Consider the following 17,330-nt stretch of genomic DNA (forward strand, 5'->3'; position numbering starts at 1 on the left):
GGAGGAAGATTACGAAGTCAAAGCTGAAGAACGTTTTGATGGCCCTGGACACTTAAAGCCCAACTGCCTGCCAGAAAGGGAGTAACCAGGGCACAGTGCACAAGTGCGCCGGCTGCCTCAGGGACGTGCCAGTTTCAGGTTTTCAAAATTGTTCTTATTTCATAAAAGTAAAAAGTTCTTTATTACTGCCCTAATTAGGAGCTAACAGTCTAGTTAGGAAGCTAAAGGCTCATTCATCTGAAGCACAAAACATAGGAAATGTAATCAAGCGCATTATAAAGGGTCTGGAAGAGTCATGGTGATTAGGACTGAATTGGGAGCCGGCTCTCCACGTCCCACCTATGTTACCCTGGACAAGTCATTCAGCCTCTTTGTCTCAATTTTCTCGCTTGTAAAATACAGACAAGGGCATCCCGCAGGGGTGCTATGAGAACTGAGTGAGGTGCTTGAAGTGCTTAAGAGGCGGGCTGGGTTTGGCACACAGTCCGTGTGTCAGCAGTCTAGCTGATCCTCTGATCCTGCTGCATCTGCTGCCACCACTGTTGCCACAGCTGCAAAGAGGGAAACCCAGGCAGCCACGGCCAGGTACCCTTCCATCCAAGTCTCCTGTCTCACGTGCTCACCATTTTTTCACACTGCACGATCCATTTACAGGCACAGCCTTTCCCATAAGAAAACTTCATCACCGGCTCCAAAGTCCAACCCGGGCGTTTGCCTGGCCCACCCCTCCCTGCTCGGCCATCAAGCCTCCTCACTCAGGTCCCACTTCCTGCCCCCTTGTTGAATCTCAGGCTTTCCCTCACTGCTTTATTTTCACTCTTTCATTTCTGATGATATCTCAGCGTGGATACCACCTGTCACTGCTTCTCTACCTTGAAATTCTTGCACCTTTTGGATCCACTTCTAGGCCACTCCCAGACCAAGCGTACAGCCTTGTGACCTCAGAACTTTCTGTGGGGTTCCTTGCTGCATCAGACCCACACTTCACTGACCCGGCTTTCACGACCCTCCTTATTCCTTGTTTTCTGGAATCGGCAGACTCTGTTTCACATGGCTCAGGCTTCCCACAGCACGGAGAGCTGCACAGAGCCTCCCATCCTGATACCATTACACGTCCAGTCACACACAACACACAACGGTGCAACAAGCAATGAACACATCCAGACCCAAGCGAATGCTGTTTTTATAAGTTAGAGCCAAGAACTTCATGGATTCTTTGTCAGACAGATGTGCCTCCTAAAATGAAACACAGCCAGCTGTGCACACCTTGCAGAGCCGCGCCTCCCTGCTCCTAAATGCCAGCTGTCCTCAGGCAGCAGCTTCAGGCTCACATCCTCTGCGGGCTACCTCCAACTGCCCGCCAAGACTCTCCATCCTATGACCGAGCACTGTCTGCACGATCGGGATCGTCTGACTGTCCTCTGTTTCAGGTACACTAGTTTTGTCTGTTTCAGGTACACTAGTTTTGTCTGTTTCAGGTACACTAGTTTTGTCTATGGCTGGAATGAGTTCCTTCCATTTGGAGATGAAAGAATAAAACACTGAACAGTGAGTGTCTACTACACACAAGGCACTGATGTGAACACCCTTTTGGGTGCTATGCACCCCAACTCTATGTTGAAGCTCTGCCTTCGATGTGACTGTATTTGGGGACAGGGCTTTGTGGAGGTAACCAAGGTTAAATGAAGTCCTATGGGTGGTGTCCTTATCAGATAGTTTTGGGGGCCTTCAAAGAAGAGTAGAACACCTCTCCCCCTCTTTTTCCATGTGTATGTGCAGAAGCCATGTGAAGACACAGCAAGAAAGCCACCGTCTACAAGACAGCAAGAGTCCTCACCAGAAACTGACTATGACGGCAACCTCATCTTGGACTAGAAGCCTCAAAAACTGCAAGTAAGTGACTGTCACTTAAGCCACCCAGTCTATGGTATTCTGTTATGGCAGCCCGAGCAGACTTAAGACATGGGGTTTAGTCATGTCCTCTCCCCCTACCCTACAAGGCCAGTTCTCTTACTATGCCCAAGATATGAATAAAGAAACTAAGGTTTTGTACAACCACTATGGAGAACAGCATGGAGATACCTTGGAAAACTATACACAGAACTACCACATGACCCAGCCATCCCACTCTTGGGCATATATCCGGACAAAACTTTTCTTGAAAAAGACACATGCACCCGCATGTTCACTGCAGTACTATTCACAATCGCCAAGAATGGAAACAACCCAAATGTCCATCGACAGATGACTGGATTAGGAAGATGTGGTATATATACACAATGGAATACGACTCAGCCATCAAAATGAACCAAATAATGCCATTTGCAGCAACATGGATAGAACTAGAGACTCTCATACTGAGTGAAGTAAGTCAGAGAGAGAAAGACAAATACCATATGATATCGCTTATATCTGAAATCTAATATATGGCACAAATGAACCTTTCCACAGAAAAGAAAATCATGGACATGGAGAACAGACTTGTGGGTAACAAGGGGGAGAGGGAAGGAGTGGGATGGACTGGGAGTCTGGGGTTAACAGATGCAAACTACTGCCTCTGGAATGGATACGCAATGAGACCCTGCTGTATACCACTGGGAACTGTATCTAGTCACTTACGATGGAGCCTGATGGAGGATAATGCGAGAAAAAGCATGTACATATGTATGTGCGTGTGACGGGGTCACCTTGCTGTACAGCAGAAAACTGTAAACGAGCTATAATGGAAAAAATAAAAATCATTACAAAATAAAACTTTTTAAAAAAGAAACTAAGGTTTAGAGAGGCCTAAGGTCACAGGGCCAGCTTCTAATGGAACTGGGATTGAACCCTCATGGTCTGGGTGCAGAGCCCATGTCCTTGACTCCTGTGGTTCCATCTCTCAAGGGTCACGGGACGTGGTACACAGCAGGGATTCAGTGGTCCTAGTACTTAGAGATGGAAAAGCAAATGCAATGCTGTGACCTGACATGCACAGAATGGGTGGCCAATGTGCTGCACACTCAGATTTATTTTCCTCTCCTTGACAACTACCCACTGATGACAGCACTTTTTTTCCCCCAGATGTGGCTGCAAAATTGTTCTTTTTTCTGGTCTTTTTAGGGCCGCACCTGTTGGCATACGGAAGTTCCCCCACTAGGAGTCGAATCAGAGCAGTAGCTGCCAGCCTACGCCACAGCCACAGCAACGCCAGATCTAAGCTGTGTCTGTGATCTACACCACAGCTCATGGCAATGCCGGATCCTTAACCCACTGGGCGAGGCCAGGGATCAAACTCACGTCCTCATGGATGCTAGTCAGGTTTGTCAGCACTGAGCCACACCGGGAACTCTGAAAAATTGTTCTTGACATAAGACTCTAAGCAGCTAGTATCAAACTGACTGGAGTTGTCTCAGTGTCATTCACTCAAAAGCTACTTTATGCGCCAGGCAACTATCACTAGGCATCAAGAACTCACCTCTTCATATATAAATGAATAAACCAACTGTAATAAGAGTGATCAAGTGTGAAGAAAGCAAGAGCTGATAGTGAAAACAAGAGGAGGGGACATACTTTGATGGTGTGCTCAAGGAAGGCCTGTCTGAAAAGGCAAATTGAGAACAGGTCAAGTCAGCACTATTTGCATCTGAAAACATGAAATATCTCTTAACAAATTAGTTTACCTACTAAAGCCTCTCTCCATTTGGCATATATGTACATATATATATATATATACACATATATGCCAAACATATATATGTGTATATGTGTTTGGCATATATGTATTTTACAATCTGACTAGATGGAAAAGTGACAATGAAATAGGTCTTAATACAAAGTTTCACTGATGTGGATCGAGGGAATAAAAACAGACATACACGGAGTTCCTAACTTCTGGAACACCTGTGTCTAGGAAACAGGCAGGAGAAACACATACGGGCTTAAGCGAAAACAGATGCAATTTAGCAAAATATAAAAAAAAAAAACCACAGGAAAATGCAAAACTTATCCATCTAGAGCAAAAAGAAGGTACTTTTTCACATGCCCCAGATATCAGTAGCTACTTTCCTACTTGCAATAGGCTTCGTTTTGTGTTTTCCTTCAGTTTTATTTTTAAAGTTAAAACTCTCAAGGAACGGAGTTCCCGTCGTGGTGCAGTGGTTAATGAATCATGGTTAGGAACCATGAGGTTGCGGGTTCGATCCCTGCCCTTGCTCAGTGGGTTAAGGATCCGGCGTTGCCGTGAGCTGTGGTGTAGGTTGCAGACGCGGCTCGGATCCCACGTTGCTGTGGCTCTGGCATAGGCTGGCAGCTACAGCTCCGATTAGACCCCTAGCCTGGGAAACTCCATATGCCACGGGAGCAGCCCAAGAAATAGCAAAAAGACAAAACAAACAAACAAACAAAAAAAACTCTCAAGGATCCCATAGGCCTAAATTTGGCTGAAGAAGAGGCATACGACAGACACACCTAAATTTAGCAGGTGACCAATGACTCTAAGACAACGGCTTTCAAACTTTTTCCAAGCAGCACAAAACTTTCTCCCAATGACGTCTCTGCATGAGTCCAGTACTGCCAACAGACAGTAGAGCTGTCCTCCTGCAGTGGCCCGGGCAGCGGGCACCAGCCACAGTGCCAGCTGAGAGCTGCTGCCTGAGGGATACACTGCAGGACAATCAAACTCCTTTCCAGGCTGACTCCTCCTACATCACGGAGCCCCCTCAGCAGCCGTGAGGACCTAGCCTCGCCCGCCTACACTGGAACTCAACACACAGGGGTCCAAAATAGGCAAATACCGTTTGCTGAAGAGTTTTGAAATCAATCAACCCACTGTGCTCTGTTTCCGCTTACAAAAAAAAGGCAAAAGAAGCCAAAGAAGGTGTGCCATCTACTAGTTAATGCGCCATCTCATTGTCAAACATAAACTTCTTTCTGTAAACAGTTTTACTTTCGTGAAACAGTGGACAGGGCAGGCCAGAGATGAGGACAGTAAAGAGATGAAAAATGAATCAGGCAGTCAGAATACTGCCACTAGGGAAAAGGAAACAATGCGTATTTTTTCTAAATTTCCCAGTCCTGACCACTGCTTTCAAATGCCAATAAACATAAACACTCAGTTTAAAAACTTACTGGTTCTCCAAGTTTATCCAAGTTATCCAGGAAATATTTTACGGATTCACCCTAAAAACAAGAAGAAAAAATAGTTATTAGGGCTCAGAAATGGAAGACTTTGTTACAACAGTTTATAGGAAACTGTCTGGCTGTACACTTAATCCAAACATACTTTGTTTAGTCACCAATTTCAGACTGAACAGCTAACCCCACTAAAAACGTGTAACATCTCTGCCTCTGCCAAAGTGCTACAGCCTGGTTAGTTTCAAAAAGTCTTTCCATAAGCAATGACTTTACACAAGTGACCATCCATTAGGACAGGATTACATGCATGCCTTTTAATAACTATTTATGTTAATGTATTTAAAGGAAGGAACATGTAATTAAAGGAAGATGTAACTAAAAGGTGAAAACTGCTTTTGAGATAAACGTACAATCAGGTGGGGCTTTTTTGGTCTACTTTTTCTATCTTAAGTTTATACCAATGGCAGTTATCTTCAGAGACAAGGAGAAAACCAGAGGAGAGGTGAGCACACTGAATAAAATCTCCCAGTAACAGGTAATCTGGTCAATCTGCATCTTCCGAGTCATTTCTGTTAGACCTCAGGCAATTCTGAGCATCCACACTGTATGAGAAGACACCCCTAAAAGGAAATACTTGAACAAAGGACAGACAGGTAAAGAGGGGAACCATCTGAGAAAGAGGGCTCTGAGTCTCGGCGTCTCCCGACGCTCTCTCCTGGTGGGCGTTTTCACTTTCCTGCTGGATTTCTACAACGCGGGCACTTCTTGCCCAAAGCTGAGTTCCTGCTGGCAGTGTTCTTTTACGTGTAAGAGAATCGTGTGAACATCTGGCTTGAATGGAGGTTCTGATGGGGGTTGGGGGTGGATGTAGTTTCTGAGATTCAGGTGATTTCTGGGACCACATTTTAAGTCATGAGGTCAGAAGGCAGTTCGCAAATTTTTAGTCTCTGGATCCCTTTAGACACCTTAAGGTTCTTCAGGATCCCAAAGAGACTTCAAGTGAGTTTTATCTATCCATATCTGCCTTAAGTAAAACTTAAGTAAAGCAGTTAAACTGAGACATCTTAACAAATATTATATTTATTAATTCATTAAAAAAAAATCAAGACAGCAAGACACTCTTTTCTTCTGCTTCTGCATCTGGACTGAGCTCCTACAGGTTGTTTTAGGTGCAGCATATGAAGAAAACCTGGCCTTACACAGAAAAGCTCACTGGAAAAAGAAGTACTTTAATAACCTTTTCAGGTAACTGTAGATATTTTCATTTCTATCCCGGAATTTTGACAAATGGTAATTTCTTAAGAGTGACTTCCCTGTGGGATGGAAAGCCTACCAACGAACTTTTTGCTCTGTTACAGACACTAAAATTCACTAGTCTATTCCGTAATTTGAATGGGTCTTTTACCAACCCACAATTCTGTAACATCAAGCACTGGTCATGTGGAACACAGCAGGCAACTAAGTTATACAGATCTTCCAAATGTTATTAGCATGTTTCACCACGTAATATTAAGAAAATCATATTCATTAATATTATACTGATCTCATCAGAAGCCTTAAGCTTGGGAAGTTGACAAGCTCACTGTGTGGGGAGCAGATACAAGTTTTCCTAAATTTTGATTTTTCACTTGAAAGCTCAAATTTTGGCAACAAATACTGTTATCTCCTTAAAGTGACAGGCTAACGTCATTCATTTTCTAAAAAACCACCTGTCAAATGCCCAAGTCTGAATAAGCTGGTTGGTTTTTTTCAAGTAAAAATGGTGTTCCATGAAAAATATAGTTAGTTCAGTTCACAACACAACCAGCTGCAAAAAATGCTTTCCCTTGAGACAATGGTCCCGCTTCAGTAGGCTACAGGAGTGTTTTCAGTGTGCCTCCCACTCCATCACAGAGAATATTAGAGAGATGTTTAAACTGAGATTTAAAACAACTCTTGCTCCTTAATTAAGGACAATCATAAGTGAAACTGGGGTTTGCGTGCGTGCGCATGTTAAACTGCAAAGGCAGAGCAGTGAAGAATAATACAACTAGTAGTTTGTTTGGGACCAATATCCCAATCTGTGCTGAAGCACTGGCAGGTCCAGCCACTGCTGCCCTGTGCTATCAGAGCAAGTGTCAACATGATGAAGGGAATTAACATTTGGTAGCACGATAAAGTGTTGAACATGAGACTTCTTTTACAGGGTTCCTGGGATCTCCAGTGGTCCAAGACCACATTTTGAGAAGTACTTCCTGAGAGTGTATCACAGCAAGTACATACACAGATGTGTGCGCTTGACGGGGGCAGTGGGGGCGTGTCTGGCTGTGATCTGCTTATGATTGTGAGCAGTGGTAGATGATTTTGCTTTTTTCTGGACCTGGAATATTGGTACAGTACTTAGAGAATCTAAAGATGATTTTTAAGAGAAGGGAAAAGAAAAAGCTTAAAAAACTTCATTCTGGGTTAATGAAGAGATTATACAGTCAAGCCTGTATGAATAGTTTAAATTACATCATCAATTTTAATGAAAAACATAATATTTTTGCTTTTTGATAGCACAAAGAGGCCAATGGGAATCTGGGCTTAAACTTTTCAGTAAAATCAGTATTTACCTACAGAATTGCTTGTACAACCCAAATGAAGTTACATATTTAAAGTATTTAAAAAGCAAAATTCAAATGAGTATTTCCAATTCTGTTACACTGAAGTATATACATTAGCATCTCTCGGACAAACATGATAAAAGGTAGAAAGACTAGCAAAACTGTCAGCCTTTTAGTAATGCTCATTACTGAATACTTACATAATGTTAAACACCTTAAGTAAAATTAAAAACATTTCAAAGTTATTTTTTGACTTGGTAATGTCATGCTGCATTTATTGACTTTTCTCGATTTTAGAAATACACTGCAGAAATCTTGAAAATTAGAAAAAGGAACAAAGGAGAGAGGCAATAATTATTAATTCCACCACTCAGAGATAACACATAACATTTCAGGCTATTTCCTTCAAATCACTTTTGCGTATTTTAGACAAGTCTGCATCCTGATTTTTCACATTTGTAACTTTAAGTAAATTTAATGGTCGAAATAATCCCTAGTATTTATATGCTAAAAAGTTAAATAAGGAGCTCCTTTGTGGCTCAGCTGTAACAAACCTGACTAGTATCCATAAGGATGTGGGCTCCACACCTGGCCCCGCTCAGTGGGTTAAGGATCCAGCATTGCCATGAACTATGGTGTAGGTCGCAGACATGGCCCGGATCTGGCGTTGTTCTGGCTGTGGTGTAGACCTGCAGCTGCAGCTCCAATTTGACCCCTAGCCTGGGAACATCCACATGCCATGGGTGTGGCCCTAAAAAGACCAAAAAAAAAAAAAAAAAAGTTAAATAAAACCACCAATCTAATGTTGGATATTTGAGTTACTTCTCCCCTTTAATTTTTAATATTTAAACAATAATGTTACGTAAATAGTTTTAGTATAGCTTTATGGCTCTTGAATTAGTGATCTCAGAAGAATTACTAAGGCAGAGTGATCATATATATATATATACATTTTTTTTTTTTTTTTGATCCACACCTGTGGAAGTTCTTGGGCCAGGACTGAACCCATGCCACAGCAGTGACAACACCAAATCCTTAGCCCACTGCTCCACCAGGGAACTTCGGATCCAATATTTCTGAGATGCTTACACTCTCTGCCACAAGGTTCTGATTCTCTCCTACCCAACAGTTAAACTACTGAGTACATTAACAGTAAAACTATGATGAAGATAAGCTAAGCCAAGATCATACAAGAGAGTTTTACAGATGCTTCTATAATAAGCTGAACTGCAAACTTTCTGAGGCCCCAGAATGTATGTGCTGGGGCCTCAGTGCTGACTGATGCTTACTGACTGATGCTTATCATCTTAGGGACCTCAGAGCAAAGGGGAAATGACATGTTCCATATCCATATCAACAATAAAGGTTCAACTACCCCAAAATTTATTTCAATTAATATTGCTGTTTATCTTAGCTAATGGTCAAATAAATGAAGGTTAAAGTAATCCTAAGATGAACATACTAGCTAAAGCAGCAAGCCCCCTCCCCCTTAAAAAAAAATAAATGTTCACATCCAGCCCATCATTTCTGAGGGTATCAGGAAATTGGTATACTCATTCTAGCGACCTTGCAAATTCACAGCAACTTTTTTAGAAAGTTATGTGCAGTATACTTTATAAAGCTTTTAATGAACTTTTGCACATTCTAAGGAATTTATTCACCATAAGCAAAATGATATTTTACTTAGTACTGCTATGACAGTAAAATTTGGAAATTCATTTTTCCACTTATTTCGGGAATGAGTTAATAAATTTTAGCACACTAACATAACATTGTGAGTCATCAGATAACTATTTTTATATAATTGCTACATATGAAATATTTGTATCATTAAGTGCTAAATTAAAGTAGCAGATCACAAAGCTAAGGACCACAACAACCCTTTTTTGGTAAACTTGGCCCCAACACTTTTGGCAGCAAAACCTGAATGGATGTGAGGCTCTTTCTATTTCTCCTACTTGTGAAACTAGTCAAATGTTTTGTTGCAAAAAACTATGGCTATTGCATAATAAACAGTACATGCATTATTTATCATAATCCAAAAAAATTTCCTAATTCCATTAACAAATGTGGACTTCAGGATTTATAATAAGAATAGGTTTGCATTACATATGCTTTGATTTTAGCTATTTAAAATTTGGACAAGGTAACTCTGCACTTCTATGAGTAACTATATTTCAAAAAAAAAAAAAAAAGGAAAAAAATCCTTCCTCTTTATTCTTATTTTGGTATTACAGATATAAAAAATTTTACAAGTTCTTTTCACTGAAGCTTCCTGATTTAACTTCATTCCCTAAGAGAGGATCTTAGATCTTTTGGGTTCAAATTACTACATTTCTTTGTTTATTAGGAATTCAGAATCACACCAAAATAAAAAAATAATATCATAGAAATATGCATGTGCTGCTATTATTAAGTTTCAATTTCTACTGAAGAAAGTTTCATGAGTATAATTTACAAGGTCCTCTGTGCACTTGAAACTGTATAAAATCTAAATAAAACTACTGATTCATTTTTACACAGCTGAGTGTGTGGATTATCTCTAAATTTTAAGTCCTAAATAAGGTGCCCTACCACCAACCAACCATACTTTCTCCCCTAACACTCGGCCAGTATCTATTCAAGGACTTAAACACTTGAAAAAGACATTTTGGTTTAAAATAACTCCCGAGTCAAAATAAACAAACAAACAAAAAGACCCATGGTGGAAGTCCCTTGGTGGCCTAGTGGTTAAGGATTCAGAATTGTCACTGCTGTGGCTTGTGTTCGATCCTTGGCCTGGGAACTTCCACATGCCAAGTACTCACCCCTGCCCCAAAACAAAACAAAACAAAACAAAAACGATGTTGTTAACTCATCATTTTTTATCATAGGTGATACCACTGATCTTTCTATTAGTGAGAAAACTGAATGTGGGAGATATAAGAATAATCTTAAAAATCTTCCAATGCATGTGGCTATAAACTGAAGCCTCTTATTGTTAAAAGATCAAGCTCCCCCAAATAAACCTATTCTGAAACAAAACAATTTTAAGCACACACACACAAACATACACGTGCATATGTGAACACACATCTGTTACAAAAGGATGAATACTTTTCTGAATTAGGTAAAATTTAGGAGAAATTTCTTACAGTAGCTTTAAAGACCTGGAAAACAAAGCAAAACAAGAGAAAAGGCTTTTTACAGTCTAACAACAACAACAAAATTCCAAATTGAAAAAAACAAAATGTGTCTTATTTGCAACTGAACCATGAAGGACACAGAAAATGAATACTGCTATCTCTGTTCTCAGTAACCAAGAGCTTCTGACACGGCCTTTTGTTTGAGCTTTAGTGCCTTTATGCAAATCCGATACCTAGCTCAGTAACTGGCACCTGGCAGCCTCCTCTCGGCCTCTCCAAGCGTGGGGTGAAGCGTGATTTACTAGGGGAAGACTCCCTCACACACTTTTCTCTAACCGTTTCAGAAGGGATCCAAAGCCTCCCAGTTGTCTGATCTTCACGTGAAGGTGAATTATAGTCCTTTTGCTGGAACTACGGGATCTGGCAAGTCTCTAAACTTCTCCAGGCCTCAATTTAACTGTCAGTAAAAGAGGAAGTTCCGTGGTTCAATGGATAATCACCAAAGTTCTGCCCTAAGCAACAATTTCAGTTTGTACAACTGATTTAAACTTAACTTCTCCTTTCCTTATATCTACATGCCTATTAATCTTAAATTCACTTTTGTTGTGACTCATTATTCAAGTTATGTTGCTTAGTCTCCTGCCTAATACAAAAGTAAATAATTTCATGTATCGGACAAGAAATATCATGGGTTTAAGACTCACTCTTTGTTGGTTATGACTTGAAGCTCCATTATAACTTTCCTCAGTATGTTTTATGCTACTGAAGGGAATAAAATTTCAAAGAAAAGCTATTTCACACTTAGGACTTTAAAAATTTAAGATGTCTTACGTTATCCCTTAGTTCTTTCTTCTTTGTTTGAAATACTGAGACCACCCTCTAGGTAATGTATTGTAGTAAGCCTGAATGGTACAAAGCAGCACGGCACTCTGAAAATCTTGCAGTATTTCTTTAGCCTTTGGCTATCTGGGTTTGCCAAAAAAATGGCAGAGCAGCCAGCGGATCTAGGTTCTAGTTCTAGTCACAAGATTTGCTCTGCTATCAACAAAGCCAGGGAACCTGGTGAATTTAACTCAAGAATAAAATAAAATGATAGATGAAATGAATTAGCTCCAGTGTTCCTTTGAATTCAAAAATGCTATTAGCTCTATGAACCATATTTTGTGTCAGCTTCACTAAGCTGTGTCTCAACTAGGAATGGCCTCAATGTTGTCCCCATTTACAAGAGTCTTGTGTTATAGAGATTCTTTGCTTGCAGAGACAAAATGGGTGGGGGCCCTGAGTTTGAAGTTAGTAGAAAAACTGAGAACACAAATTAGAAAGTAACTTCTATTAAGCAAATGTGTGGTTACAGGGAGACCTGGCAGTTTATTTGCCCAGTTACCAAACAACTGGCAGATTTATTCAACATTCTCTTCTGAATGGCTAAAGTATATACAGAACAGAATTTAGGATGTACTAGTTTAAAAGGATGTGGCATTTAAGCTAGATGGCCAAAAGACACACTAGAAGAAATCACCTGCTTTTTTAGAAGAACATACCCAAACACTGGCAGCTTTATAGCAACAGGAAGGGGACAACTCTACTTACTCAACAGAGGTACAATCGAGTAGAGGTGTTAGCCTCAAAGTCTTATCTAAATTTTTAAAGTCTGTAGTGATAAGGATCAAATACAGATGTTTAAAAAGCAGGGCATACACATTCTAGAAAGCAACTTGGCAATATGTAACAGGAGCTTTAAAAATGATCCACCTCACAGAACTACAGGAGAAGCACAGGCAAGTACCACAGCGGTAGTGCATCACATCGTGGCCGAAGGAAAGGTTAGGTGAGAGCCGCTGGATTCTTTCTTTTACGTATTTTACACACTTGAGACCAAGCGTCGGCCAAAGGTGACCAGCAGGCCAAACACAGCCCTCTGCCCATCTTGTGTGGCCCATGAAGCTGCACTGGAGCAGAGCTGTGCTCATCTGTTTATGTGCCTTCTGTCTATGGCTGCCTCCCGGCCACAGCAGCCAGGAGAGCAGGCATCACGGTGCATGTGGCGCTCTCTTCTCTTTGCAACCACAAACTGCCCAGACACAGTTAAAACTTGAAAATGTTTCAAGTGTCATCAGTACTGCAATACCATGCCTTTTTTTTTTTTTTAATTACTAGTGCCCATCCACCAAAACAAGAAGCAAAAAAGAGAACTTTTATGTGTTGCGCTTTCAAGGCACAGCAGAATGTGGATGATTCTGACATCAAACGAGGTGGCAAAGCACTGTGTTTATCATGCAATGACCCTACAGCTGTACTAAAAGTATATGTGTACATCAACACCACCAGACTAAGCACTCTGCAAAATAATCCCAGCTTACAGAAAAGCAAGTCAGAAAAGTTACACAATTTTAAATAGAATAGTTCATCACAGAATTTCTTCACAAAAGGAAAAAATGAAAACGAGACTGCAACTGCTAGCCAACAAGTTTCCAAGAGCTTCTTATTTGTTAGCCAAGCAAGGACTACCAGGGACTGCTCAGTAGTTGTTTACTTAAGGGATCAATGCCAAGTGTGCAGAGACTAAAGAATTAGCCTGTATGAACAGTTTGTGTGGAAGAACTACAGATGAGAACATTTTCAAAGAAGCTGAGAAAACACTCTATTAGTACAACTTGAATTGGAATATGCTAATGTGAATTACAACTGATGGTGGTAAAAATATGTGAGGAACAGAAAAGGGACACATTTACAAAGATTGTGAAAACGATCACACTATGTATTACTCACCAGTAGCAACTGCAGGAAATATATGAATCCACAGTGTGTTACTGAACCAGTACTGTTCAGGGTGAATTTAATTCACTCTCATGGGCTTGAGCATCATCGGTTCCATGAATTTTTGTCAGAAACAGAACTGAACAGGCTGTCTTGTCCTATTACACAGCTTGATGGCTTAACAGAGATATATTCTTACTGAGATTTTTTTAAACTAATGGATGAAACTGAATTTTTTCCAAACAAGAACCACCTTCAACTACTAACACAGAACACTGAAGGGCATTTCAAAATCAGTTGTAGGGAAGACTTCATTACATTTCTTAATAAATTCAACCCCAAACAAGGCAAAACAGTTTTTTTGCAAACCTTACACCATGGTAAAATCATTTTGACAACGAGAATTATCTGAATCATAAGCAATGTTCAGCTGCTTTATACACTTTCTTTGCTGTCCGAAGTTGAAACAGTGGGCCTCCATTTTCACTCAAAATTTGCGGCAGCTATCTACTTCTAAAATCAAACTAGTGCTCAGCAACATCTTTCAGACCATCATGCAAGTGCAAAAAAAAAAGGTCCATACTTAAATCCATTTAACTGTGCAATCAGGAGCTTCCACCTAACCTTCGATTGGAAATGGTATACCTGCAATGCAAATAAATGACATGCCAAGAGGCAAACGTCTACAAGAATCTAATGGAATTCTACAAATGTCTTCCAAGCAATGTCTACGTTCAATTAAAATCACATGCTCATTTGGCATATGCAAAGTGTGTGAAAAATCTCACCAAAAACTATCATTAACGGGTGAATATTTGCAACTGATTTTGCTAACAGGGAACATTAAAACTTTGAACCCCACTTAAGCAAAACGTTACCCCCTTCTAAATTCTTCCCCTTAATAAACCTAAATTCCCCTTAGTAAACCTAAATTCTTCCCCTTAGTAAACCTGTGTACTACAATACACTGTATACAATTTTATTATTACATTTTGAATTTCATCAATTAAAAAAAACTATGGAAATTTGAATATTCTTTTGTTGCATAAATACCTAGGAAACGCCCTTGACTTTTGTCTCTTGGCATAAGAAGTCTGAAATATCACACTACCGAGCCCTCTGCAGAAACAATTTTCTGACTCCTGTTCTAGATCAATGGTTCTTAACCTTGGCAGTGCACCTTACATGCGTGTTAAAAATAAGGATTCCCAGACCCAGCACGAATCTACTAAATCAAAATTTTAACAAGATCCAAGAGAAGTAATTCTAATGTAGCCAGCCCCAGCATCAGTTCAGCTCCTTCTAAATTAGATTTCCTATTAATTTTACCTTTGGATATTGACTACACCAAGTCAGCTAGAATTTCTTTTTTAAAGCCTTGTAAAAATGCCAGGAATATTAAGAAACTAGGTTAGAAACTTATTTAGTTTTATCTTATTACAAAAGTAGATTTCAAGTAACATTTACTTGAGTTCAACTAGATCCCACAGAAAAGCATCAGGCCTTCCTTTGACATACCTGAATTGGGACATAAACAGCAGGAATAAGTCTTCAAATGGAGCTTTTTCTTTTTCAAAACTGATTTGGTGATTTAGATATGCTTTATTTCCTACTTTTCTAGCCGCCCCCCCTCCTCATATTCCTAGGGCCTTTTTTCTTTTCTTTTTTTTTTTTTTTAGGGCCGAACCCGTGGCGTATGGAGGTTCCCAGGCTAGGGGTCTAGTTGGAGCTACAGCTGCCGCCCTACACCACAGCCCACCACAACAGAGGATATGAGCCACATCAGCAACCCACACCATAGCTCACAGCAACGCCGGATCCTTAACCCACTGAGCAAGGCTACGGATCAAACCCGAATCCTCATGGATACTAGTTGGATTCGTTTCTGCTGCGCCACAAAGGGAATGCCCTAAGGGTCTATTTTTAAATGTCTACCAGAGTCCATAGCATCTAAAACTAACGCCCAGAGACCTTCGTGGTTAAAATTTAATGAACGTGGTACTCTAGCTGTAACACTGGTTAAGCAGCTAAAAAAGCACAAATGAGAACAATGATTAGAACTGCTGGAAGTTCCAGCTGTGGCTCAGCGGATTATGAATCTGGCTAGGGAGTTCCCATTTGTGGCGCAGTGGAAACAGATCCAACTAACAACCATGAGGGTGTGGGTTTGATCCCTGGCCTTGCTCAGTGGGTTAAGGATCTGGCTTTGCCATGAGCTGGGGTGTAGGTAATTGGCAGCTGTAACTCTGATTCGACCCCTAGCCTGGGAACTTCCATATGCAGCAGGTGCAGCCCCAAAAGAACAAAAACAAAAAACAAAACAAACTTAAACAAAACAAAAAAGAATCTGAGTATCCATGAGGAGGTGAGTTCGATCCCTGGCTTTGCTCAATGGGTTAAGGATGTGGCATTGCCCTGAGCTCTGGTGTAGGTCGAAGATGTGGCTTGGATCTGACGTTGCTGTTGGCTGTGGCATAGGCCAGCAGCTGTATCTCTGATTTGACCCCTAGCCTCTGGGAACTTCCACATGCCATGTGTGTGACCCTAAAAAGCAAAAAAAAAAAAAAAAAAAAAAAGAACTGCTACTTACACTTTAGCAATAGGACTCTAAAGGACTTAAAACCACAATTAAACTTACAAAATGAATTTGCTTCAGCAACAGACACCTAAACTTTGCATGATAGGTAAATGAAACAATTCAAAGTGCTTAATAAGGAGCTACTTACCTTTTTATCTGGAATGAAAAGAGCTAATAAAATTAAATCAAATGCAAACTCTAAGCAATGCACTGGATTTTAGTTTGCTACTAAAATGAACTACCATTGCTTAATCTTGTAAAATGTCTGGAATTTAGCTGCAGGCTGATTAGGTATGTCTATAAATGGCAGAGAATTTACTACGAAAAAAATAAGTCAATTAGCAAAAAATAAGTGAAGTAAACTGTATGTGTGGAGGCCCTTTTAATTATGAGATTAGCATTACCTAAAATAGTTCTAAAGAGTAAACATCATAATACAAAAAATATTAAAATTCAAAGAAAATCAACATTACCAAGATAATTAAACAGTGATAAATTTTCTTTTGAAATTTAAGTATACATGTGATTCTGAAAATGATGGCATAACTCGGTTAATATCCAGTTTCCCTTTATATAGAGAACAAACCACTACTAGCCAAGTACTATAAACAGCAAGATGCTTCCTGAAATACTAATAAATTACAAAATAGAAGTCTGTATTCTAAAATAGCTAAGTCCAACCATTTAAAGTGGTTCACACACTTGCCACGCATATTAAGTCCTTCCATTTGCAAATGTGGAATGTTTCAAAGAGGAAAAAGAATCAGGAGATAAGAGAAAATTACAATTCTGTTTATTCCTTTGAGCACAACCGTGAGTTATACTGCCATATGGGATTGCCTCTATTTTCACAGTAAGGTTTTTGTGTACCTATAATACGCTTTTAATTTTCTTCAGTTTTATAATCCCCAGACTAAGCCAGGTAGAAATGTTTTCTGAATATTCATTAGGCAGGCTTCATTAAGCATACGTTTGAAGAAACTTACTCAAAAGGAAACTTACTAACTTGCCTTTAAAAGTGACCTAGAAGGATTTTTTTTTTTTAAATCACTAACTCGTACTTGTAATACACTGGTAATTTCATCCCTGCAAATATTCTGGTGAAGGAGTTCCCGTCGTGGCGCAGTGGTTAACGAATCCGACTAGGAACCATGAGGTTGCGGGTTCGGT

The 17,330-nt window shown here is 40.1% G+C and overlaps 1 protein-coding gene across 6 annotated transcripts in view; it reads right to left on the reverse strand.

The window, feature by feature from the left end:
* Positions 1–17,330, reverse strand: part of GNA13 (G protein subunit alpha 13) — a 57,276-nt gene that overhangs the window by 19,995 nt on the left and 19,951 nt on the right. For 5 of the 6 annotated variants that reach the window (XR_014820909.1, XR_014820908.1, XR_014820907.1 and 2 more), the window contains exon 3: positions 5,110–5,160. Coding sequence is in view for 3 of the 6 variants with exons in the window: in XM_084983891.1 (XP_084840017.1) it covers positions 5,110–5,160 (51 nt within the window). In the remaining 3 variants the exon portion in view is untranslated. Of the gene's footprint in view, positions 1–3,462; positions 3,581–5,109; positions 5,161–17,330 lie in introns of those variants that run through there. The other variant, XM_084983892.1, reaches the window with a different exon arrangement.

Source organism: Sus scrofa, chromosome 12 (assembly GCF_054392235.1).
Source record: "Sus scrofa isolate SSC_HxYL_T2T_F1_AM1 chromosome 12, Sscrofa_HxYL_maternal_Yorkshire_Landrace_v2.0, whole genome shotgun sequence".
In the NCBI taxonomy this organism is placed as follows: Eukaryota; Metazoa; Chordata; class Mammalia; order Artiodactyla; family Suidae; genus Sus; species Sus scrofa.